The sequence below is a fragment of the Gekko japonicus genome, unplaced genomic scaffold (genome assembly GCF_001447785.1).
Source record: "Gekko japonicus isolate JY-2015 unplaced genomic scaffold, Gekko_japonicus_V1.1 scaffold384, whole genome shotgun sequence".
In the NCBI taxonomy this organism is placed as follows: Eukaryota; Metazoa; Chordata; class Lepidosauria; order Squamata; family Gekkonidae; genus Gekko; species Gekko japonicus.
Genome location: NW_015175980.1, coordinates 859,668 through 884,262, shown reverse-complemented (window position 1 = coordinate 884,262; position 24,595 = coordinate 859,668). Strand labels below are relative to the sequence as shown.

At 47.7% G+C, this 24,595-nt stretch overlaps 1 protein-coding gene across 5 annotated transcripts in view; it reads left to right on the top strand.

Annotated features, from left to right (window-relative positions):
• The window catches only part of EEF2K (eukaryotic elongation factor 2 kinase), a 48,867-nt gene that overhangs the window by 4,826 nt on the left and 19,446 nt on the right, over positions 1 to 24,595 (top strand). For 3 of the 5 annotated variants that reach the window (XM_015426197.1, XM_015426193.1, XM_015426195.1), the window contains exons 2-8: positions 5,929 to 6,058; positions 8,630 to 8,939; positions 15,700 to 15,800; positions 19,125 to 19,185; positions 19,401 to 19,438; positions 21,145 to 21,316; positions 23,360 to 23,509. In XM_015426197.1, the coding sequence (XP_015281683.1) occupies positions 8,694 to 8,939; positions 15,700 to 15,800; positions 19,125 to 19,185; positions 19,401 to 19,438; positions 21,145 to 21,316; positions 23,360 to 23,509 (768 nt within the window). In that variant the 5' untranslated portion in view covers positions 5,929 to 6,058; positions 8,630 to 8,693. Of the gene's footprint in view, positions 1 to 4,124; positions 4,197 to 5,928; positions 6,059 to 8,629; positions 8,940 to 15,699; positions 15,801 to 19,124; positions 19,186 to 19,400; positions 19,439 to 21,144; positions 21,317 to 23,359; positions 23,510 to 24,595 lie in introns of those variants that run through there. The other 2 variants (XM_015426194.1, XM_015426196.1) reach the window with 2 other exon arrangements.

The following is a 24,595-nucleotide window of genomic DNA, read 5'->3' as shown; positions in this document are numbered from 1 at the left end:
CATTCAGGGAGTATAGAGTGAATGGAACCTCCATGTTCAGAAGTAGTATACCCAGGGGTCGTTTCGTAGAAAAAGAGCTAGGGGAACTCATTAGCATAACTCATTAGCATATGCCACACCCCCTGACATCACCGGAAGAGTGTCATAAGGCCACACCCCCTGACATCACCGGAAGTGTGTCATAAGGCCACACACCCCGCCCCCAACGGTCCCGGCCGCCGCCAGCCTTGCAGCTCCACTGCCGAGCCCCATGATGAGCCCGGCGGTGGAACTGCAAGGCCGGCGGGAGTGCAGGGGTGGGGAGAGGCAGGGAGGAAGCAACTTACCCTCCCTCTTCTCCTGCCTCCTCCTGGCTGAATGAGGGCCAGAAGCGGGGCGGGCGGAAGCAGGGGGCGGGGCTTCGTCATGTGCCCCGCCCCCCATACCTCACCCCGGGGGAACTGCGATCCCCCACGATCCCCCCCGAAATGACCTCTGAGTATACCTCTGCTGGCTAGTCACTGTGTGAAGCAGGATTCTGGATTAGATGAACGGCTGTATTAGATGAACGACTGTTGGGGGACTGTCTGAGGTTTGAGTGATGCAGTTACTGTATTGCACGGTGATTCCAAGAAGCTGCAGTGTTGGCAGATAACTAAGGTCCCTGCCAAAACTGGTAGCACATTGAGTCCCTGACCCTGGTGTCATTCCCAGTGGCAGCTGCCTGGCCCGCATAACAAGGGAGACCTCTGTGTTATGTCGAGTTTTCAGAGAGCTCAGAGTTATGCAGGTGAGGCTGGGGAGTGTGAGGCATGCCAGCACTTCTCAAGAGATACAGTGTGGAGATTTTGAGACTGCTCAATAGCACTGGGCCTCTTTCGCATCGGCACACAAAGTTGCATCTTCTTCTGTCAGCAGTTTTCACGAGATCTGCCTTGTGTGTCGTCCCCCGCCCATGTATTTCATCCTCCATATTATTTGAGTGGCCTAAACTGATTGGATAGAACAGGGGTCTCCAACGTGGGGGCTGTGGGGGCCAGGGCACCCCCTGACACCTTTTTTGCCCCCCGTGAAGTCTTTTTTAAATGGGGGGCTTTTCCCCAGCAAGGCTTCTGATTGGCCACTGGTGATTTGATTGGCTGTGCACGTTACTCCCCACTCCACCACAAGCACAGTGATCTTCACTGTGTAACTGAAGGTGAGCTGGGGCAGCCATTTTGTAGCTGGCTCCAACTCCTGCAGCAGCCATTTTGTGGCCGCAGCCACCATGCTGGGGCAGAATTCCAAAGTTGCCCACGGGCTCAAAAGGTTGGGGACCCCCAGGGTAGAATTTCAGGTTTGCTCCCTGGTGGCTTGCCACCGGAAACAGGCTTTTGTTCTGGGGGTGACTCGCCTGGCATGAGAAGGAAGCCAACCCAGGAAGTAAGCTCCCGAGATCGGGAGAGATAACAGCAAGAATGGGATGGGGGACGCGGGGGGAATCTGCTTGGAGCAGCAGCGCCCAAACCACAGAGAAAAAAATGGCAGAGATGGAGCATGCCGTCCCAGTCGCCAACACCCAGTTTGGTGTGTTGGTTAGGAGTGCTGACTCTAATCTGGGAGAACCGGGTTTGATTGCCCACTCCTCCACATGCAGCTGCTGGGTGACCCTGGGCAAGTCACAGTTCTCTCAGAGCTGTTCTCTCAAGAGCAATTCTCTTAGAGCTCTCTCAGCCCCACCTACCTCACAGGGTGTCTGTTGTGGGGAGAGGAAGGGAAGGAGATTGTAAACTGCTCTGAGACTCTGAGTGAAGGGTGGAGTATAAATCCAATCTCTTCTTTCTTCTCTCTCTCCTTCTCTCTCTCAGTGTTTTAAGAGACAATGGAAGGTCCCCAACTGGGGTGACATTCAAGGTGGGCCTGGCCTTCCGTGTTATTTTAGAGGGTGGTCTCAGTCTGCCTATTTGTTATTATCTTGATGCCTCCTGTAGTTTTTTCCCCTTGAGTTCTCAGTATTTAGCCTTTTTACAATTGGTAGAAAGCAAGAGAAACATTTAGGAAAATTGGCCATTTCAGTTAATTTTAACTAGAAGATTCAGGTTTTGCACTTGTGGGAGAGTGTACTAAGTTTGGATTTAGGTAGAATGAGCATGGTGGCCTCATATTGTCATGGAGGGGGGCACGTGTCCCTGCCATTCTTGAGTTAGAATTCCACTCCAGTCCCCTCAGAGTGTCATGGTATGTTTATTTATTTAATATCAGAGTTGGAAGGGACCACCAGCGTCATCTAGTCCATCCTTTTGCCAGTGTAGTAACTACAAATATAAAATCCCTAACTAGTAGGTATCCAGCCGATACTTAAAAACCTCCAACAATGAAAAATTCACCACTTCATGAGGAAGACTGTTCCAGGTGTCAAACACACCTCACCATCAGGACGTTTCTCCCCAAATTTAGTCGAAACCGCCTTTGCTGTAGTTTATCTCCATTAGTCCAAGTCCTGTCATCCAACATGACCAAAAACATATCCACCTCATCCTCTGCATGGCATCCCTTTAGGTATTGGAAGGTGGCAATTATTTCAACCCGCAAGTGTCTCTTCCCCAAAGTAGTAGGGCCAGTGGATGTGGATACACCCAGAATGGCTGCTTAGAGCTTGCGAAGGGCCTTTAACTCCCATGTCCTTTGTTGAGGCCTGGGGAGAGATGGCCAGAATTCTCACAGCTTTTTTTTATTTTTAATACCCTATTTCTTAAGGCCATTAAAAAACTGCAATAGCCATTGTTTCCTGCATAGAGTCTTCTTCTGTTGTATTTCTTTAGAATACATGTTCCTAGTTCCACCTCACCTTAGAACAGAAAATAAAACGTGATCGTTTAAAAAAAAAAGTCAACAAACGCAGATCGATTCATGACCTGTAAAGTTCTCTGCTCTGAGTGCCTTTGTGGGCAGTCAGCAGATAAATGGAGCACATTGGGTGAACATTTAAATACCCGTGTGTGTACGCATTGTGGTACCAGCAGCCAAAATCGCTCCTAGGTTCAGAGTCCCGCATCCTGAGAATCTGGGCTTTAATTTTTTTTAAAAAAGCCAAGGAAGGTGAATCATGGCTTCTAGTCCTCAGGAGTTCAGAGAATGCTGGCAATGTCTTTTGAAAGCCAGCTGTAGGAGAACAACAGTGGCACCCTATGCTGAGTTACACCCATGAAGTCAATGGCTGTACAAGGGTGTAACTGTACTTAGGTTGTTTTGATCAGTCGCACAGTCGAGTCCGACTCTTCGCGACCCCATGGACCAGATCCCGCCAGGCCTTCCTGTCTTCCGCCGTCCTCTGAAGTTTGCTCAATTTCATGTTCGTTGCATCTGTGACACTGTCTAACCATCTCACCCTTTGCCGTCCCCGTCTTCTTTGACCTTCAATCTTTCCCAGCATCAGGGTCTTCTCCAGTGAGGGCTCCCTTCTCATTGGGTGGCCAAAGTATTTGAGCTTCAGTTTCATTATCTGGCCTTCCAGGGAACAGTCAGGGTGGATTTCTTTTAGGATTGACTGATTTGATCTTCTTGCAGATGGAACAATAAATAATGCAAGGACACGCAAAATGGGTTTTAATTCGGTATCATTTCTACTGCTTGCAAAACGCAGTGTCTCTTGCGGAATTTGGATCGCCCTCCTTGTTTAAAAGCCTGCATATTTAAGTATCTGGATGACCACTGTAATATGTACCTTGCAGGAGACACCAGAATAGCTTTGGGTTGTGTACGGGCCAGACCGTGACAGATGGCCATTGCAAATGTGCTCAAGATTTAACCGCAGGTCTCTCTGTCTTTAGTTTTGGCACAAGGAAGGGGAAGAGGGGGTTGTATCAGAGCACTGCCACCACCAGTGTGGACTGATTAAGGTCAGGGTCAGGTTCGTGGGGTTGCTGAAGTCTGTTCAGTTGGCACCTGTGTGGATGTTGTGAGCCCGGAAGAAGTACAGGGAGTTCTTTCTCAGGGCAGCAAATGGCTCTCTGCCAGAGACCCGGCAACAGCCTTCTGTCTGTCATGGAGATAAGTGGGGAAGAAGCTGGATGCGTTTCAGAAACATTTCAGTTCTGCTGACGGCACAGCGTTCCGATTGTGCTTTGGGGCTGGAGCCGGAGAGCCGTGTTCTGGACTCTTCCTTGGTCTGTAGCCTCTGGTGCTTGGGAAACATTGGGGGGTCTAATGGATTGCTAGGCACCGAGAATTCCTCCCAGGTAAGCTTCTGCAAACTCACTCTTTTGCATTCTTTCGGTTAAAGAGCCAGTGAGAAGGAAAACAAAGAGAAAGAGGAAGTCCCAGCAGCAACAACAAATGTTGCTAGGGTTGCCGACTCCAGGTTGGAAAATTCCCTGGAATTTGGGGACGGAGCCTGGGGAAAGACCTCAGTGGGGTGCATTCCCATAGAGTCCACCCTCCAAAGCAGCTGTTTTCTCTAGGGAACAGATCTCTGCCCTCTGGAGATCCATCGTAATTCTGGGTGAACTCCTAGAGACTGGCAACGCTAGATACTGCCCCCAAAGTAATTTATTTGCTTTTATTGCCAGGTATTTCTTAGGCCTTAAGTGCCCCTTTTTTGTTTCGAGCTGGGGTTCTTCGGCCGGACAGGGTTGGCTCCACTGCAGGAGCTAAGTAGGCTGTTGCTTGGGTGCCAGATTTCCAGAGCTGCCTGCCTCAGCTGCGGGTCAGCGAGAGACTGGACTTGGCACACCCAGAGGCCGCTCAGACGGTGCATGCCGGCTGGCCAAAATGGCTCCCAGGTCTACGGAAGAGCATCAGGAGCCTTTAGCGCTCCCTTCGCTGCCCGAAGGCGTTGGCGTGGATGTAAAGAAGAGGAATTAATGAAGCAAGGCAGATATTAAAATAGAAGTGACTAAATCAGCTCTTGTTGTGCTGCTCGGCCTATGCTAAAGCACAAAGGAAAGCGGGATTTGTATTTTCCCAGCAGCTATTGTGACAACTGGCTTAATTTTGCAGACGGAATTGTGTTGTGTGTCTACAGAGAATCCCCGAACAATTGTGGAAACTTCAGAATGTGCTCTGGCATTGCCATTCACAGACAAGAAGGATGTATGACATCATAGGGTTCTTGGACTACTGCCTGCTCTCTCGAACCTACCCATTAGAGGCTGTGGTCTGAGACAAATTTGACAACTTAAAGGCAGGGCCTTCTTTGTTGTGTCTCCTCAGTCCTGGTATGCTCACCTCAGAGTGGGTTCCCCTGGTGTCAAGCTGTACGTGTCTGATTAAAACCCCTTTTACTCTCTCAGGTGTTTTGCTGAACTGTGTATTTGTCTCTCACTGCTTTGCTACTACGTGATAATTTCCCAGCTTCATCTGCTTTTTGTGTTTTAAAGTTCCTGATTTGTTTTAATGCGCTGTTTGTTTTTCTGGCATAGATTCCTCTTCCTGGGAGTGTGCTCTCCTGTTCTTTTATTTGGTTTTTTTTTATTCCAGTGGAAATGGGTTTTAACGATGCTGCTGTAAGACATGTGAGATGTTTTTAACAAAGAGAGCAGAGGCAAAATATGTTAAATAATCATACCTTCTTTTCACCGGGAGTGCTTTTCTTCCTGATATTTTTATAGCGATGCTGCATCTTGTTTCCTTGAACTGAATTTTTTGGGGGACCAGGTTTAAACAATCTTAAATGTGTGTGTGTTTTAACATCAGAGAGCTGTTTACAGTTGGACCGTGTCTAATTTTGGCTGACCTCATAAGGCATTTGAATGTACCAGGCATCTTTAAAGTGGAAGGGAGAGATTGGGGGGCTTGCAATTTTATCTTTGGTTTTAGCTGGGAATGTTTTAACTGTTATTCTAAGCTTCCTTGAACCAAGAGGAAAGGCAGGATAGACATCTTTTAATAAATAAATAAATCCCAAATAAGATTTTGCAGTGGGCCGTTTCTTAGTGTCATTGGTAAAAGGGGATCCTTTTTTCCCCACAGGATTTTTACCACTCTGGTAGCACGCGTGACCTTGTACCCTGTTTCACTGCCGTCTTCTGCCTGAAGTAGCATTCTGTACAGTATGGAAGCCGGCACTCGACTTCTCTGCTAGAAATTGGTCTACTGAAAGGTAACGCTTTCCCCTTCATTTTTGTCTCTAAAAGAAGGTGAACTGACAGGGTAGCCCATGCCTTGCAGATTAGGGTTTTCTTTCAGCTGTGAAGTAGAAATAGCAGTTGCCCATGGGAAGTTCTCCTGCACCTAATGTGTAGATAACTTGTGGGACTCTCTGCCACATGATGTAGTGATGCCCACGAGAATAAATGGCTTTTGAAATGGGATTAGACAAACCCCTGGAAGATAGTAGCCGTGATAGCTAAAGGGGAAGCTCCAAGTTCAGAAGCAGTATATTTCAGAATGCTAGTTGCTAAGAGGCAAAAATAAACCAGAAGTCCAGGGGCACCTTAAATTCTAACAACATTTTATTCCAGCTAAGTACACTTTTGTGGAATTCGGCCTGCTGCATTCGACAAAGTGTGCTCTTAAGTCTGCAAAAGCTTACACTAGAATAGAATATGTTGGTCTTTAAGATGCTACTAGACTCTCTTTTTAAAAAAATATCCAAGGTATCCCTTTCAAGGATAGACGTGAAGGAGCGATGGGGAGGTGTGCTGATTTGCTCCTGCTTCTTTCACAAGACGGCAGAGCAGGTGATGCAAGCGACAGCTTTGAACTAGATAAGTAGGGTGCATCGCCGTGCCCAGACCTGCCGTCTCTGCTGGAGCTGCTGTTTGTCTCTCTGAAAGGCCTGGTGAGGTCCAACCCAGTGCGTGCGTTTTAGTAGCATGTCTTTAGCGAGGAGTCATAGAGCCAGCTTACACCATTCACCGAAAGTAAATCCCCTCTCAAAGGCTGACAGTATCATAGGGGAAGCAGCACAGAAAATTATCTGGAACTCCACCACATATAGACACTTGGACAGAAGAGCTATTAGATCCAGCAGTGAAGGGGTGGTGGTGGGAAATCACATATAACAGAAGGGGGTGCAGGCATTTAATAAAATAGTACCGGGGCTGAATGTGAAATGTAACATAAAACTGTTTGGATGAGCTTCAATTACCCCCTTCTCCCCCTTTATTTAGGGATAGGCTGGGTTAATGGGAGGGGAAACTTGTCTGTTAGTATTCTATACGATATATTTTAAAAACAACAATAGAATTTAAATTTAAAAAATAGCCGTTTTGCAGAATATAATAAATGGGATTTTATTTTTTGAGTTTTTTTTTTAACTTAAATCTGCCCTTCTCAGCAGCTCATCCCACCCCATGAGGGTTCCAATTTCCAGGTAGTGGTTGGAGATTTCCCGGGGTTACAACTTATTTGCAGGTGACAGAGTTCAGTTCCCCTAGAGAAAATTGGCTGCTTTTGAAGGTTAACCCTATGGCACTGTACCCTGCTGAAATCTGTCCCCTCCTCAAACCCCGCCCTCCCCAGACTCCACCCCCAAAATATCGAGGAATTTCTCAACCCAGAGCTGACAACCCTACTGCCCACACACCCATTTTATCCTCATAACCAGGGGTCATTTCCTGCAGGAGCGCACAGGAGCAGAGCTCCGGCAGTAAATAGCCCAGGGGGCAGGCACATGTAACAAGCCCCACCCCCTGCTCCCCTCAATCAGAGCAAGAAGCAGCCAGGTAAGTTGCAGAGCTCCCCCTGGCCCCCCAGTCCAAAACAGTCCAGTGGCACCTTTAAGACCAAGTTTTATTCAGGTACAAGCTCTCCCTCCTCTGTGAAGACAGATCTGCACTTCCCCCCCCCCAATAGCTAGCAATCTAAAACAGTCCAGTGGAGCCTGAGCCTTCTGACAACACTTCCAATGATGTCAGGGGGTGTGGCATATGCAAATAAGTTATGCTAATGAGTTATGCTAATGAGCTTCTGCATCCTATTTTCTACAAAATGACCCCTGCTAACAATCCTGGACAGCAGGTACAGCTGAGAGGGCGTGAAACTCTCCCAAGGTCACCCAGTGAGCTTTGTGGCCCTGCAGGGGATTTGAATCCAGGTCTCTTTAAACTAAAAAACCCTGCAGTTTTAAAACAACGGGCCCTCACTCAGCGTTAGAACTGCTGGCCTTTGCGTGTAGAAGATTCAGAGTCTGAGTTCCGGCTGATATTGTTATCTAGTTCTGTGGGTTTGTTTATCTATTCTATTTTTCCTTTTCACCCTTCCTCCAGTGAGCTCAGAGTGACATACATAATTCTGCTCCATTTTCTAATACACTAACAACAGGTTAGACAAGTGAGGCAGACTGACTGGCCCATACGCACCTGTGGCTAAATTGAGATTTGAAACTGACGCCCCTCTAGACCTAATCTGACCCTCTAAGAGGTGTCGAACTCACTGAAAATGTGTTATTTAAAGTTAAAAAAAATCTTTAATTGTGTTTGTCTGTGTCCTTTATAAAGTTTATATCTCCGCTACCTGGCATGACCTTTTATGACACGCATGGCCCGGCCCAACAAGGTCTCATTTATGTCAGCTCCGGCCCTCATAACAAATGAGTTCGACACCCTTGCCCCCTGTACCTCTCTGGATTATGTTTGTTGTCAAATCTCTAAGCAACCCCAGAGCACCTTATCTGCTCACTCCCCCAACCTCACGTAGAGGCTCACTTTTGTCCGCCCCTGTTTTTCAGGTCCCTCCATTTGTAATACTGGCTGCTTCAACTGTCACGTGCACAAAACTGCTCTCCCACAAACATGGCGGACGAAGACCTCATCTTCCACATGGAATGCCTTGATAACGCCAGAGTAACAAAAGCGGCCTCTGGAAATTACCATGATGGCGACAGCGACGAAGAAGAGGCTTACTACATCTGCCCAATAACGGATGACCCCGTCTCAGTCAAGGCTGTGAATGGCAAAGTCACTGACTACTACAGCAATTTGGTCAAAAACGAGCAATACTCCTCCAGCTCTTCTCCTCGAAATTCATTCCACTTCAAGGTACGCCGCAGGCTCTTGTGTACCCGGAGTTGGCTGGCTTGAAGGGCAGAGGCCAGAGCTTCCTTTATCTGCTTTGTAACTTGCCTTGCTGAGATGAGAAGTACAGCTTCTGCGTGTGGTCCCAAGGGTCTGGCTTGCCCGTTCATGGAGCTCTGGACCAATGGGTGGACTTGACACCAGTTGTGTACTTGGGGTGTGTAGGCTGGTGTTCGTCGGGTCTGTGTGTGTGTGTGTGTGTGTGGGTGTGGGTGCAAAGCAGAGCTGTGTGTTTGTAACACGTATTGTATTCATGCTGGTAAACATCACTCAGTAGCAGGCCTCCCGTGAGTTTAGCAATGGGGATGGGCAAATTTGGCCCTATTTTGTTTCCGTACACGGTTATTATGGATTGCTTCAGTGTGCCTGTTTTCATTCCTGGTATCAGTGGCACTGTTTTTCTTCTGACATGAATTCCATGGACTGTATACACACAGTGTGTGTGCCATTTAATCATACAATGTGTGGCACTAATTTATGGACACACAGATACAGTTATTGAGGCACAAATGCATTTGTTTTATTAATGGAAGAGCTGCTGGTGGTGTTAAGTTGCAGCCAATTTATGGTGACTCCTCCTGCAGTCTTCAAGTCGAGACGTTCAGAGGTGGTTGTGCCGTTGCCTGCCTCTGCGCAGGGACCCTGGGCTTCTTCAGCGGTCTCCCATCCAAGGACTAACCAGGGCCGGCCCTGCTTAGCTTTCGAGAGCTAATGAGACCGAGCTAACCTGGGCCATCCAGGTCAGAGCAATGGAAGAGTTAAGGCTGTAAAAATCCTGGATTAGATATCGCTAGGTAATGCCAAGTGCCGAAATAAGGTGTCGTGGAGATTATTGGAGAATGTGATTCAAGTGTGGCCATCTTTATATAATATATTAAGAAAATCTTCAATCAGATGCATTTTGGGGGACATTTGAAACAAAAGGTGGCAAGACAGGAATTTTTGTCAGAAATTCCGTGGTGTCAGTCAAGATCTAAGCAGTGGTTCAGGTGTCTTTTCTCAGTTGAAGAACAAGAATAACAGTGTATTTTGTATCTGCGCGTAGTACTTATTAACCTGTCCTTGGATCTTTCCAGTTAACGGCTTCACTTCCTTTTGGTGAAGGAGGTGATAACTTGCAAACATTTAGGTAAAGGTAAAGGTTCCCTTGCTCGAAAGCCAGTCGAATCCGACTCTACGGTTGCGGTGCTCATCTCCGTTTCAAAGCCGAAGAGCCAGCGCTGTCCGAAGACGTTTCCGTGGTCATGTAGCCGGCAGGACTAAACACCAAGGCGCCCGGAACGCTGTTACCTTCCCACTGAAGTGGTACCTATTTATCTACTTGTAATTTCTTGCTTTCGAACTGCTAGGTTGGCAGGAGCTGGAACTAGAGACAGGAGCTCACCCCGTCTTGCGGCACCCGGGTCTTGAACTGCTAAACTACTGACCTTCCACAGCCTGCAGTTCAGCGTCTTAACCACTTGAGCCACCGCAGCTCCTGCAAACATTTATGCTCTGTTAATTTTAAAAAGTATTACGCTTGTAAATTCTATTTCTTTGGGGGGGGTTTCTGTTTCGAACATGTTTTGCTCCCTCTAGTGGCCAATTCAGTATTACACTACGTTATGTCTGGCATAAAAAAACTGTGGTTTAAATCTGCAGAGAGACACACTGAACATTAACTGGTACAACATCAAATTGACCACTAGAAAGAGCAAAACATGTGCAGAACTCTGAAGAAATAGGAACCTACAAGCGAGGAAAATGAAAATGCGGAAAAACTGACTGTTAGGGGGGAAAAACGATTTTTGAAAAGTCACCGTTATGTGACTTCAGCATGTTTTATTTCAAAAGTTCCTAAACGTTGGTGTGAACATGTCTTCTATTTAATGTCTCTCGTGTATGTCCTTTAGAATGGCACGCCGCAACTTGCTAAGCATGGCTGTGTGGTTGACCGTAGCCGGGTAGGTCAAAACCGAATGCAACAATGTTTCTTAGAGAGACTCATAGTTTGTTTGTTTTTTAAATTACTTTCATTCATGCTATTTAAACCTAAGGGGGCAGCCTGCAGAAATCGGCAAAACAGAAAGCAGATTCCTGTTGACCATTTGGCCCCACTTGAGGTCTCTGCCTATAACAGTCACATCCATATCATGTCATGCATGTGGCAGTGAACCCTTCCCATTCTTTGCGTGCACATGAAACCATGTGGGGAAGGTGACAGTTTGAACTGTGTGCCACCCTGTTCAGAACAATGGACTGCCCAGGGCTAAATAGGAAACAAGCAAAGAGAAGGTTGCCAACGATGTAATCAGCCAGAAATATAAAAGCAGCCTTGGAGAATGTAAACGGAATCTGTTTTTTACAAAAACATTTATAGTGATATTATATAAACTAACACGCAAACCACTAAGTGCATCATTACATTAAAAGACATACAGAATGCAAGCGGGAAATAAACCGGCTGAAATACAGTCTTAAAGGGACCAAGCCAATAAACAGTCCTCTTAGGCTGTAAGAACGAGAATCTCAAGGTCGTCACTATGGGACTCTTGCTGCCGTGTGCTTGTGGATTCTTGGAAGCTATTGGAAGTCCCACAAGCCTCATGAAGACTAACAGCTTGATAAAGACATCGATTCGAAACAGGCCTGTAGTACTAACCTTGACGTCTTCATGCTCCGAGGGACTTGTCTTCAACTGTTGCAGAGAATGATTCTTGTTCTTACAGCTCAAGAGGATTCTTTATTGGCTCGGTCCCTTTAAGATTGTATTTCAGCAGGTCATAGATCCAGAGGAGTTAGCTGTGTTAATCTGTTGCTGCAAAATAGTAAAAAGCCCAGTAGCGCCTTTAAGACTAACAAACTTTATTGTAGCATAAGCTTTTGAGAAACACAGCTCTCTTAGTCAGGTGCATCTGACGAAGAGAGCTGTGTTTCTCGAAAGCTTATGCTACAATAAAGTTTGTTAGTCTTAAAGGCGCTACTGGGTTTTTTTTACTATTTCAGCAGGGTTTATTTCCTGCTTGTATTTTGTTTGTCTTTTAATGTAATGATGCACTTTGTAGTTTGCATGTTAGTTTATGTAATATCACTATAAACGTTTTTGTAAAAAACAGATTCTGTTTACATTCTTCAAGGTTGCTTTTGTATTCAGGGCTAAATAAGGACATAGGAGGTTTATCTCACTAGGGATGCTAATGTTCTTCCCCCAAGCATTCCCCCTCTGCATTGTACCTTTGCATCCTTTACAAGCAGTCTTTACAACACCCCTCCTACCTTTGGACTGGGAGAAAAGGACTCAGACCTCCGGTTGTACTCTACCGCGTCTGACAAAGGGAGCTTTGACTCCCAAAAGCCTATGCCCTGAAACTCTTGTTGAACTCAAAGGTGCTCCTGGTCTCAGATCTAGCTTTTCTACCGCAGACCAGCACAGCTCGCCTCTGGAAAAAAATCACCCTGTTCCCATAAGCTACCAGTTGCTTGGAACTTGTCAGCTGGTGGTGATGCTTATTCTGGAACGGCCTTGGGTGACAAAGGCTGTGATCACACGCTCCTTTAGATCCGACACAGTGCGAGTGCCCGACGGATCTAAAGGGAGCGATCGGGCAGCGACATCTGGGAAGCGTCCCACAGTTGTCAACAACCTGTGCTGCTCCACCATGTTGTTGTTGTTCAGTCACACAATCGAGTCCGACTCTCCGCGACCCCATGGACCAGCTCCCGCCAGGCCTTCCCGTCTTCCGCCGTCCTCTGAAGTTTGCTCAACTTCATGTTCGTTGCATCTATGATGCTGTCTAACCATCTCACTCTTTGCCGTCCCCGTTTCCTTTGGCCTTCGATCTTTCCCAGCATCACCGTCTTCTCCAGGGAGTGCTCCCTTCTCATTGGGTGGCCAAAGTCTTTGAGCTTCAGTTTCATTATCTGGCCTTCCAGGGAACAGTCAGGGTTGATTACTTTTAGGATTGACTGATTTGATCTTCTTGCAGTCCAAGGGACTCCACCATGGAAGCGTAGGAAAAGCCCGGTGTTATCCGGATAAGGTGGGCCACGGGTGGACTTTCCCCTGTCTGGTCCCTCAAGCACGCACTCCTGCTGTTGGGATGGTCTGATCAGGCCATCCCGACTCCGTGCGAAAGCCCGGTGTTATCCGGATAAGGTGGGCCACGGGTGGACTTTCCCCTGTCTGGTCCCTCAAGCACGCACTCCTGCTGTTGGGATGGTCTGATCAGGCCATCCCGACTCCGTGCCGTGTCCCCTCCCCCTTCGCAGTATGCACATCATTGCATGCTCCCTAGGGGGCCCTCAGTGTGGAGGTGCGATTTCTCACTCACGCACAAGGGAAACAAACGGGGAAAAAGAGACTCACCCACAGTTGCATCTGATCACACAGTGACGGACTGTGCCCGCAGCTTCAGAGGGCTGTGTGATCTCGCAACTGCGTGTCAGATCCCTCCGGAGGGAATCGCCTCGCTTCCCCTCCGCTTCAACTGGCGCGTGTGACCACAGCCAAAGACACACTCCTCCTTACCCACAAGCATCAGCTGTCTGAGTCTCTGTGGCCCTAAGTCACGTGGAGTGGCTTTTTGTTGAGTAGCTGATGTTTAACAGTGCTATCCAAAGCAGAGATGCCCCCTTCAAAGCCCAGTGATTTCAAAGGACTTTTAGAAGGGTATAACTCTGCTTAGAACAGAATAACTGACAGCTGTTTGCATGATGGGTCTGTTGTGTACGTGGACTGCCACTAGGGGTCCGCGACCCCAGTCAGAAGCTTGGTCCCAAAACACAATAGGGACCTTGGATCCTAGTCCACCAATAAGACCTCTGGCGGGAAATTCAAACCCCACAATGGGACTGTGGGTGTGCTGGCTGGTGTGTATATAGTTGGCCCTTGCAGGGTCGGTTTTTTATCTTAGTGTGTGAAGTACAATAAACGCACCTGAGAGCATGTCGTAGTCTGAGTCTCCATGCTGCGAACCCAGCACTTTACAGGGCCTTTCCTGCAGAATTGGCACATGTGTTTTTCTGGGCATGGAGCTGATTCTGTGGTCTACTATCAGTCGCTCCAGCTGGATCATTTGTTCAGCTATGGGAAAACCACTCACAGAAAAACCGTTTTCCTAAGTTCACAATCCAGTGGTTCAGCATCCTGGTTCCTAGATGTCAGGGCATGGAGACTAAAGTCCTCCACTCTTGTTGTTCCCCCTCCCCATTAACTGGTACTCAGAGCTAAGCTGCCTTGGAATATGGAGGTTCCATTTAACGGTCGCAGCTCATGGCCATTGATGGCCACTGCCCTCCATTAATCCAGGAGAGGATGATCTCCGCACAAAGACTAAGCACTAGAACATGATTTTGCTCTCCTCCCCCCCCCCTTTTTTTTAACCTGAGCTGCGGTTGAAAGTAGATGGATGATTTTGATTTTGATGAGTGCAAAGATGAAGGGGGGCGGAAAGAGTGGATAGAATTTTAACCAACTGGTGAAAAATGCTTGAAAATTTTTAACTCTTGCATTCCCATAGTAACAGCATTTTGTTGAACCAAATGGCCATTTCTGTGAAGTTGTAATATTTCATCTGCATCCCTTCTAGACTAACATCTGCTTTGGCTGCTGGGAGAGAGCTCTGGTGTTTCGGGTTAGCATTTTAAAAGGCGTTTTTCATTTTCATGTCCTTACTCCGAGTATGCTTGGTTTGGCTTCTTAAAAAGTTGCATTAAGAGCATGCTTCAGCTTGATGTATATTGCTTTGAAATCGATATAAGATAACAAAGCGTGAGAAGAACTGGCTGCCAGATAAGGATGCGGCCAGAAGTCAGCAGATAAGGAAATTCCCTGGAGGAGAACTGGATAAGCCAGAGTCTTGGGGCCAAGTTAAGGTCGGGGCTATGATCTAATACCCCAAATTGCAATCTTACCTGAGAAACAGCCTGAGAAACAGGGGGGGGGGGCTAGTTGGATTGGGGTGCAGTCCCTTTGCACCGTTTCTCTAACTGAAGCCACCCAGGGTAGGTGCAATCTGGGGAAATGTTACTGGGGTTGAGGTAAAACCCGCTTTCCCAGAGCCTCAGTTCTGTTCCAGCTTGCCCCCCCCCCCCCAGCTGCTCTTTCAAGACTGAATGACATGTCAGGATTATGGCGCTAGTGTAGGGCAGGGGTCCCTGTCAGGGCACCCACCAAGTATTTTTAGGAAGTTGGCAGGGCCAGGTAGGGTTTTTGCCCAGCAAGGCTTCTGATTGCCTATTGGATAACAACAATAATAATAATGGAGATTTGATTGGCTGTGCAGATTTTTTATTTCTTTGGCAGCAGCTGCAACCACAGCGCAAGGACCTGCACTGTGTTACTGAAGTTAAGCTGTGGCAATCGTTCTGTGGCTGGCTTCGTCTCCTGTGGTAGCCATTTTGTGGAAGCCATTTTGTTGCTGCACCCACAGTGCCCTTGTCTGAATTCCAGATGGGCCCACAGGCTTGGAAAGGTTGGGGACCCCTGGTTTAGGGCTTAAGCCAAAATCCCCTGTAGCTGTTTTGGCACTTGAAAAGGCTTGTGGGAGGTGAGAATGCCACCCCGTAGTCCGTCACAACATTTTAAAATCACTTTAAAAGGGCAGCGATGTCCACGGGTCAGATCTGTGGATGCCATCCCATCTAGTACGGCCCCCAGAAGTGGGGCGGGGAATACATCTGGATGGCTTCTGGTTGCCCTGGTGTGGCGTTTGTATAAATAACTCAGTAGTTTTGACTTTTTTAGGAAGCTTGGAAGCACGCCATCGAGAAAGCAAAGCACATGCCTGACCCCTGGGCTGAATTTCATCTAGAGGACATTGAAACAGAACACGCCACCCGGTACAGGTCTGTATCCACTTCTGAATCCGAGATTGGTGCTTGGCGCATTCCCCTGGATTTATGGGAACTCGTCAAAGGGATTTGCTTCTTTCTTGTCATGCTCTCCACATAAGAATGTTAAAAAACAAACAGACAAAAACCAATTGGATACATCTATGTATTTATTTTCTTCATTTATATTCTGGCTTTGGTGTAGTGGTTAAGTGTGCAGACTGTAATCTGGGAGAACTGGGTTTGATTCCCCACTCCTCTACATGCAGCTGCTGGGTGACCTTGGGTTAGCCACAGTTCTCACAGAGCAGTTCTCTCAAGAGCAGTTCTCTCAGCCCCACCTACCTCAAAGAAGGTGTCTGTTGTGGGGAGAGGAAGGGTAGGAGATTGTAAGCCACTCTGAGACTCCAAGTGAAGGGTGGGGTATAAATCCAATCTCTCCTCCTCCTCCCCCCCAGTGGGGACTCAAAGCGGCTTACATCACTCTCCTCTACTTTATCCTCACAACAACCCTGTGAGGTAGGTTAGGCTGTGAGTGGCCCATGGTCACCCAGCCAGCTTCCATGGCTGAAGGGGGATTTGAACCTGTGTCTCCCAGACCCTATTCCGATACTCTAGAGGCAGAGAACATCAGTAGCAAGAGGTTTCCTAAAGGAGAGTCTTAGAAGCCCATCAAACTAGGAGCCACTCTGAAAAGTGTAATCACCATGTCTCTGATGGAGCATTTGACATTGCAGCTGATTAACTTTGAGGTGGGCCTGAACAGACCTGTGTGTTATTAGTGTGGGCCCCCTTCTCGCCTTTTGTTAGTGTTGTGGGAGCCTCTGCATACTACTACTGCATACTACTACTGCATACTACTACTGCATACTACTGCCTTCCAGCATTGCTGGCATAATATGAGAAGCCTCAGGCTGTGAGGGGGCAGGACCAATGTGCTGGCTCCACCCTACTCCAGCAGCCTCCTTTCTGAAAGTGGGGGTGGAGTAACTGGGGTGGGGAGGAGCTGCAGTGGGGGTCCCCTCACCCTGTGACGTCTCACGGTATCACGGGAAAGACTTGTGCCGTGAAGGATCCCATGCTGCCAGATGAATATAGGGGAGGCCATCTTAGTTGTTTGGTGCTGACAGAATTGCTGTGCAGTGGAAAGTTAAGGGGAGCCCCGCGAGAGGGAAATCCCTGAGCTACTTGAGCTAAATTTAACTCCCAGCATTGCTCATGGGCCAGAGGCTTTACGGGTCATCGAGAGCTCTTTTAAGACTGGCAAGATATGATCTATGTACATCTCATGCCAGTTAGCACTCTCTTTGCTTGGTTTACACCGTGTGACATTTCCGGACAGTCTTCTAGTGCTGCCCCATATAAAAACACATTGTGGTCAGAATACACATGAATTTCTCTGAACCTCTCTTATTCTGAACATCGAGCAGGCATCCTCCACTCTCCCCCCCCCCTTCTGTTATCTCTTCCAATTATCCCTGTTTTTGGCCCTCCCAACTTCGGGATGTTGAATATCCAAGCTTTGGAGATAAGGGAGCTCATTGCAGTAGTCTTCAGATTTAGCCCAATAAGGAAGAAGGCGCCTCGAAATATTTTTTATTTCTTTAAAAGATATAAATAGCGTGGCCGCTTGGTAACGTGCTGTGCTGTTCTTAAAATAGCTTTTCTCTTTCTCTGGAGTGTGTGCATTGCATGTTCCTCAGAGAAGTATGCCTAGAATGTAAACCTTTCGACGCACCAGCGTACGTGCTGTGAGCCCACACAGGGTGTGATCCTGCAATGCAGACACAACCTTTGCTCACCCCTGTGTACTGTGTACACAGACAGGAAGTTCAGTGTACAGGGCACTTGAGACTGAAAAGGACGAAAACCTCCAAAGATAGCCCAGCAGCCACCTGGTGCATGGCCAGACATCCAACAGGTCAGACGCCCATGGGTTAGGGGCCCCCCTCCTTCTCACTCCGTGGTGGAGGTTGGGATATTCCCTGCAACCCATCCCACGAGCCACTTCTGCCTGAGACTTAAAAACAAAGAGCACTGTTGATTTATTTAATTCATTTGTACCCGATCTTTCTCCTCAATGAGGACCCAAAGCAGCTTATGTTCCATTTTATCCTCACAACAACCCTGTGAGGTAGGTTAGGCAGAAAGAAGTGTGACTGGCCCGAGGTCAGCCAGTGAGTTTTCATGGAGCAAGTGGAGATTCGAACCCAGGTCTCCTGGGTACTAGTCTGACACTCTTAACCACTACACCACACTGACTATTTCAGCCAGAGGGGGTCATGTCTATCAGAAAGGGGCCACCATCCACAATCCCTGCCCCTGTTGACTTGCTCATTTGAGGAGTAGGATGCTGAAAGCAGTGGATGGGGGTCTGTGGGTGCATGCCCCACTGAAAGCAATAGATGGCATCCACAGTTGGTTGGGCGGTGGGGCTCAGTCCTGGCCTCAGTGTGGTACATATAAGGTTATAAGGTTTACACCAGGGTCCCCAACCTTTTTTGGCCCTATGGGTACCTTTGGAATTCTGACTCAGCATGGTTGGCGTGTCCACAAAATGGCTGCCATGCCACATGAGGTGGAACTAGCCACAGAATGGCCGCCTCTGTGAAGATCCTTGTGTTGTGGTGGCAGCTGCTGCCAAAGCAATGCTTTTCAAAAATCTACAATAGCCAATCATTTCTCCAGTGGCCAAACAGAAGCGAGCCCCACCAGACCCGTAGCTAGGATTTTGTTTTTTGGGGGGGCTTTCAAATTTTCAAGGGGCTGCTAAAGGAAAGGAATCAGGGAGGGTAGCAGAAGCCCCAAGCGAGTTGTTTTTGCTGCAGCAGCCACAGAGGAGAGCCCTCCAAACTGAAAAACTGCAGGTGAGGGAGGGAGGGAGCCGGGCTCAGTGGGCGCAAGAAGCAGGAGCGCACCCCTTCAAAAATGTTTTAAAAGGAGTTTTGAAAGGGAGCGGAGCCCCGGATAGCCCCACTGTAGCTATGGGCCTGAGCACCACCTGGCCCCGCACACGTTCTAAAAAAATACTTGGTGGGTGCCAGGGAAGGTGTCAGCATGGGTGCCCATTAACGCAGAATGGGTTGAGAGGGTCCAGACCACAGCTGCCTGGAAATGCTGGGGGTGAGGAGGAGGAGGAGGAGGGGAACCGTCTAGTTTGTCTGGGGAGGAATTGAGGTGGAAGTTGGCAAGTTGCTGTGGCAGCGCTTCAGGCCACCCACCCCCTCAGAGTTCTGACAACCTGGGTTAGCCAGTTAATGGATTCCCCACTGACCTCCATCCTCGTTTGAGAGCTGGGAGCAGTGAAATGAACTTAAGCCTGTGCTTTTTGTTTGGCAGGTACAATGCTGTTACTGGGGAGTGGGTCGAAGATGAGGTTCTGATCAAAATGGCTTCCCAGGTGAGGAGGAATGACCTCTGTTTTCCTACTGACACGGAAAGCTCTGCTGTGAGCTGTCATTTGGGGCTGAGCGGAGAGTTCCTTGCATCCTGAGAAGGTTGTGTGCCTCTGGTGGAACGTTTTTCCACGAAGGAAAGGCAGAAGTGAAGATTTCTTTCCCCCCCAGACATCCGTCAAGCTTCTAGGAAGTTGATTGTGTTTCTGTTTCTTTCTAGCCATTTGGCCGCGGCGCAATGCGGGAGTGCTTCCGGACGTAAGTATATTGATGGTAGGGTTCCTTGGATTGAGTTGTTGTGGGACGGGGGGCAGGTGGTGGGCAATGTTCCCTCTAAGCTGTGGAGGCTTGTGAGCAAAAATTCTACTTTGTGAGCTCCTGGCATTAAAGTTGTGAGTGAGCGATTTGGCTACTGAATAAATTAGTTTGTTCTGGAACCATCCTCCCTGAGCTAAGACGAAAATGTGTGAGCCAGAGGCTACAAAACTGTGAGCTAGCTCACACTAACTCAGCTTAGAGGGAACATTGGTGGTGGGGTCTTTTTAAGTTGAAAGCTCAGTTAATTTTAACACCACATCGCTCTTTGTAAGTCGGGTAGGGGAATAGCCTGAGGAGACATGAAACAAGCTGTTTCTTCTCTTGGCACACTGTGACCGTGCAGAATTCTCTGCCACAGAATGTGCTAATGGCCGTGAACTTAGGTAGCTTTAAAGAAGAATCGACAAATTTGTGGGTGGTCTATCAAGAGCTGGTCGTTGTGATGGCCAAATGGAACCTCCATATTCAGAGGCAGTGTACCTGTTTATTACCAGTTGCTGGGGGGAGGCCTGTTGGCTTCCTCCCCTGCGGGTGGGCATCCCGGGAGTATTCTCTGGCTGCTGGGAAAAACAGGATGCTGACTTAGATGGGGCCTGATCCAGCAGGTATGTTCTTACTATAGAAAAACAGATGTTAAAAGATAAATGTGCAAAGTGCTGTCAAGTTGCAGCTGATTTATGGTGATGTCATAAGGCAAGAAATGTTCAGAGGCGGCTTGCCATTGGCTGCCTGCATGTAGCGACCCTGGACTTCTTTGTTGGTCTCCCATCCAAGTATTAACCAGGACCAACTCTGCTTAGCTTCTGAGATGTGATAAGATCAGGCTAGCCTGGGCCATCCAGGTCAGAGCTGTAAGAGAAATAGTGGTGGTTAAATATACTACCAGAGTCTGCCATAGAAGTAACCTTGGTCATGCAGTTTCTTTGCATTCATCGTAACACAACAGGTATAAACATATGTGAAGCAGTCTTATACTGATTCGTACCATTAGTCCATCAAAGTCAGTATTGTCTACTCAGAATGGCAGCAGCTTTCCAGGGGCTCAGGTGGAGGTCTTTCACATCACTGACTCTTTGGAGATGCTGGGAATTGAACTTGGGGCCTTCGGCATGCCGAGGAGTTGCTGTGCCACTGAGCCATGGCCCCTCCTACTGCGGGAACTGCTACAGGCACGTGTGCTAGAAAAAAACAGCTGATTGCACATTTCCAGCACCAGTACATGCAGCAGTTGAACACCAGAGGTTCTCTTGCTGTTGAGCAGTGTGCAAGACACCTTTCCCATGGATTGTGGCCCATAGGGAAGGTCTATCTGCCTCCCACACCTCCTCCTGCAATAGTATTTAAAAAGTTTAGCATTTTTTTGCTGGAGTCAATTCCCACCCCATTCCATCTCCAGGTTTCCAGTTTGTTTTGGGAAACCCACTAACCTCTACCTGATAAGCCAACTGGGTGGGACTGGTTCGTCTCCCAGCAGCGCAATTCCCCCCCCAAAAAAACCTATCAATATGATGGCCACAACTGGAGATGCGCACTGTAAGCTTGGCAGCAGCAAGAGCATAGGAGAGCAACATGAATCGCTGTGCCTTTGGATATGCCCAAAGTACCGGGTCCAATTTATCTCCATGTATTTTGTCCTCTCCTTGCAGGAAAAAGCTGTCCAATTTTCTGCACACCCAGAACTGGAAAGGGGCCTTCAACTATGTGGCCAAGCGGTATATTGAGACGGTCAGCAGAGACGTCTATTTTGAGGATGTGCGGCTCCAGATGGAGGCAAAGCTGTGGGGGGAAGAGTACAATCGGCATAAGCCACCCAAGCAGGTATCTAGTTCGAGACAGTGAGCAGAAGTGGGAGATGACAATCCTGGGGGGGATATGGACCACATCACGTGAACCCCTCTCACGATACAGAGTTGCATCGATCCGGGGGCGGGGGGGGGGATTGAAACCACCCAGAGAGTTTCAAAAGCCACTCGGTCAAGATTGAACTGTTACACTTTTTAAAAGATTTGTTTATTCTTTTCTTCATATACTGAAACATTTATATCCTGCCTTTCCTTATAACTCAAAGCGGCTTACAAATCCTAATTAAAAGCATGGCCGTTTAAAAGCAGCTGGCTGAAACCCCCAAATAACCCCCCTTCCCCAAAAGTCACTGGGTCGAGATTATTACACTCTTTTATTATGTTAATGATTTATTAAAATATTTATACCCCACCTATCCTTGTGGCTCAAAGCGGCATACAAATCATAAGGTTTTGCAAACTGATTAATGGGAGGAGAATTCTAGGAAGTAGGAACGTGTGACAGTTGTGGTGTTAGTGGGGAAGGAGTTGTGGCTCATCCATAGAGTGGCATGCAATAGGTCCTAAATTCAATCCCTGAAATCTCCACTTAAGAGGATGTCAGGTAACAGGTGCTGGGAAAGCCCTTTCTGTAGCCAATATCCGAGAGAGCTGCTTCTGGTCAGTGTATGCAATACTGATAGACCAGTGCTGTCTAAGGCATCTCTGTAGGTTCAGTTGATCCACCAATCACTTGAGTCAGTTTGTGTGTTGGTATGTAGAAGTAATTGCTACCACCGGAGTATCATGTGTCTCTCAGGAAGGGTCTTCCCCGGCCTGATTGAAACATGACCCTGAGGGGGAGAAGAAGGACATATCTGGGTAATCTTTCCCATGGCCAGCATTACATTCAAACTGTGCCTTCAGGTGTGTAACATTGGCACACCCATGCTGTGACTCCTTTGGCATGCAAAATGTGCACAATGTAAGAAGCAGCAGGAACCCCAGTTGAAAACTAGATGCCGGGCAAGTGCTGCTATTATTTAGAGGATTAGTGTAGTTTCTAGTTTATGTTTTGTTTTTGTTTTGTAAATTGGAATAGTTAAATATAATTATTGATAAAATAATAATATGTATAATGAAATAATTAAAAATTAATAAATGAATATGGCATGGCTCAGTTTGTCTCGCCTGTGTTATATTCAAATTGGGCCTCATTTAAGCAGCATGAGTGGCTCATGGTCCTGAACCTTTTGTGTACGGGCGGTCTGTTAAAAGCAGGGGTCTCCTGACTTCCTCGAGAAAAGTTTACACGTTGCCTCTCAAGGGACCTGCACAAGGCAGCTCACAAAGCAAAAACAATGCAACACAGCCATAAAAACAACAACATACGAACGATCAATGATGATACAGGCCATAAAAACAGCATGAAACAAAATCCAGCAACCGAAAAGGATTTTGTAAAACAGCCCTCCAGCCAGAGAAGATGACCATAAAAATGATTCAACAAAATGGAACCCCTCAGTTAAAAGCATTGATTAGAAAGAAATGCTTTGGTCCAGTGCCTATAGGACAGCCAGACAGGTAGAGGGCAGTCCAAAGGTAAGGCGCCACTACTAAGAAGTCCCCGTCTGCAGTTTCCAGTGCACCTCACCTCTGCAGGTGGGGATGTGGGGAGCGGGGCTTTAGAAGAGGAACTTAAGTGGTGGGCTGGACCAGAAGTGACAGGAGATCTGGTGTGTGCTATTGGGCAGCTCTCGTGAATTTTGACTTGCACAGCTGACATTCTTGGTGGCTTGGATCCAAATGTTGCCTGCAGTGAGAGGCAATCTCCCATTTTTCTCCCTACCCCTTTAAATGGAAACCTGAGTTATCTGTGAGTGAATCCAGTGTGCTGTTTTGCTCTGCAAAAATGTCTTGGGAAGTCTTGATAATTCTGCACCTGTTCAAAGAAATGGCTCCTTCAGTCTGTTTGCTTAGATCAGGAGGCTTTTCTTGGCAGGAGTTTACCTAACTCTGCTCCCCCTTTGATTTGACTGAAGCATGTTGTTTGTCAAAAGTTGCTCGCTTTCCTCGCCAGGTGGACATAGTCCAGACCTGCATGATTGAAATGAAGAACCGGCCGGGCAAGCCTCTGTTTCACCTGGAGCATTATATCGAGGGCAAATACATCAAGTACAACTCAAACTCAGGATTTGTGCGAGACGACAACATTCGCCTCACCCCACAGGTAAAGGCTTCCTTGGGCATAGGGCTGCAGCCTGCGGCGTCACTACCTCCTTGTATGAACCTACCTGCCACTTAAGATGAGCCCATGTGCAGCTCAGGGCCTTTCTCAATGGTCATCTCCCATCTTTGGAACTCCTTGCCACAGGAAACCTATCTTCTCATTTCCCTCTTGGCCTCTGGGAGATTGGTTCACAGCTGATTTTTTAAATCACAGTTCATACTAACTGACTGGTTGTAACCAATCCTCCAAGAGCTTACAGAGCTCTTCTTAAATGAGCTACTGTAAGCTCTTGGAGGATTGACTACATTAGGGGTGTGTCGCCTAATATGCAAAGGAGTTCCTGCTACAAAAAGCAATTGGTTGTAATGTCTGAATTCACAAACCATAGTTTATGGGGCAGTATCCTTCTCGTAGCCACTGAGACACTATTCTAGGAAAGATTTCCTCCTGTCTAGAGGTGGGAGAGATGCTTGAAGGGTTTACATGCAAACCGGGGTGTGTTACTTACATCAGACCGACTAACCCAAGTTTGCTGCAGAAATGGTAGTCTTAATGTCTTATATAGCAAGCCCATTGGAAGATTAGCTGCTGATAACACGGTGTCATGTGAATACCCTTTCTTGTCAGAAACAGTTCCCTACAGGCTTCCCAAGAACTTACCGTGATGCGGCGGGGGACACAGACATCTTCGCAGGATCATTCCTACGGGGACAACAGACGCGCCGCACCATGCCGTCGCCAGGAAGTGACGCTGGGTGACGCTCTGGCAATGGGGCTTGAAACTTGATGGTACCATCGAGTTTTCAGCCCCATTGCCAAAGCGTTGCCCAGCGTCACTTCCTGGCGACGGCATGCTGTGTTACAGGGAGGAATGGTCTGGCCGGGGAGCATGTTTCCCCCGCCGGATCGCGGTAAGTACTTGGGAACCCTAGTTCCCTAGGAGGATAGTTCCAGGTGGGTAGCCATGTTGGTCTGCAGTAGAAGAGCTCAGTTTGAGTCCAGTAGCACCTTAGAGACCAACAAGGTTTCCAGGGGATATCTGACAAAGGGAGCCTGTGGGTCTTTAAGGGGCTGCCAGACTCAAAT